Genomic DNA, 963 nt, shown 5'->3' on the forward strand with positions numbered 1-963 from the left:
AGTGGTGGTGGTGGTGTGAGAGGTAAACATATATTTTATTACTGTCCCTCTTGTTATGAGGCTTTTCCTTCTTCTTTATTATCTTTATTTGTTTATCATATATCACAAAAAGGGCACGAAGTCGAGCAACTAAAAAGACTCAGAAATATACACGGATACTACCAGTGCCCCAAGTGTACATGCAAAGGGAATAATATATTAGGGCTGCTGCGGCACTGGCATGAGGGGGGAGCAGCACACCACGGCCAGAAGATACTAAAGCTCATCAGAACGAAGCTTATACCCACAGGCTTTCATCTGCTGCAGCAGATGCAGCAGCAGCAAATACAGCAGCAGCAACAGCAGCAGCAGCAGCAGCAGCAGCAGCAGCAGCATATGCAACAGATGCAGCAACATGTGAAACAACAATATATGCAACAACAACATTTTCTAGAACAGCAATATCATCAACAGCAGCAGCAAGTACAGCAGCAGCAGCAGCAGCTGCAGCAGCAGCAACAGCAACAGCAGCAGCAGCAACAGCAACAACTGCAACAGCAGCAGCAACAACTGCTACTTTTACAGCAGCAGCAACAAAGAATGCAGCAAAGACAACAGCATAGCTGCAGCACTCATCTACCCCCCGCTCTGCCCCCCCTGCAGCAGCAGCAGCAGCAGCAGCAGCAGCCGCTTATGGTGGCACAGTCGGGTATCATTAGGGGCCCCCTCAGGAGGCAACCCTTTGAGCTGCAGGAGCAGCAGCAGCAAGAGCAGCAGCTGCAGCAGCAGCTGCAGCAACAGCTGCAGCAGCAGCAGCAGCAGCACCAGCAACAAGAGCAACAACAAGAAGAGCAACTGCAGCAACCACAGCTGCAACAGCAGCTGCAACAGCAGGAGGAACCACAGCCCGAACCACAGCACGAACCAGATCAACAGCAGCAACAGCAACAGCAACAGCAAGAGCAACAGCAGCAGCAGCAGCAG

The 963-nt window shown here is 51.2% G+C and overlaps 1 protein-coding gene across 1 annotated transcript in view; it reads left to right on the top strand.

Moving 5' to 3' along the window:
- EMH_0034550 (uncharacterized protein) overlaps positions 1 to 19 on the top strand; it is a gene marked incomplete at both ends in the record, with an annotated part of 2,184 nt that extends 2,165 nt beyond the window's left edge. Inside the window, one exon of the mRNA XM_013494879.1 lies at positions 1 to 19. Coding sequence (XP_013350333.1) covers positions 1 to 19 — 19 coding nt within the window.
- Between the last annotated feature and the right edge of the window lie 944 nt (positions 20 to 963).

This window comes from Eimeria mitis, genomic scaffold (assembly GCF_000499745.2).
Source record: "Eimeria mitis Houghton genomic scaffold, Emh_scaff1318, whole genome shotgun sequence".
Lineage (NCBI taxonomy): Eukaryota > Apicomplexa > Conoidasida > Eucoccidiorida > Eimeriidae > Eimeria > Eimeria mitis.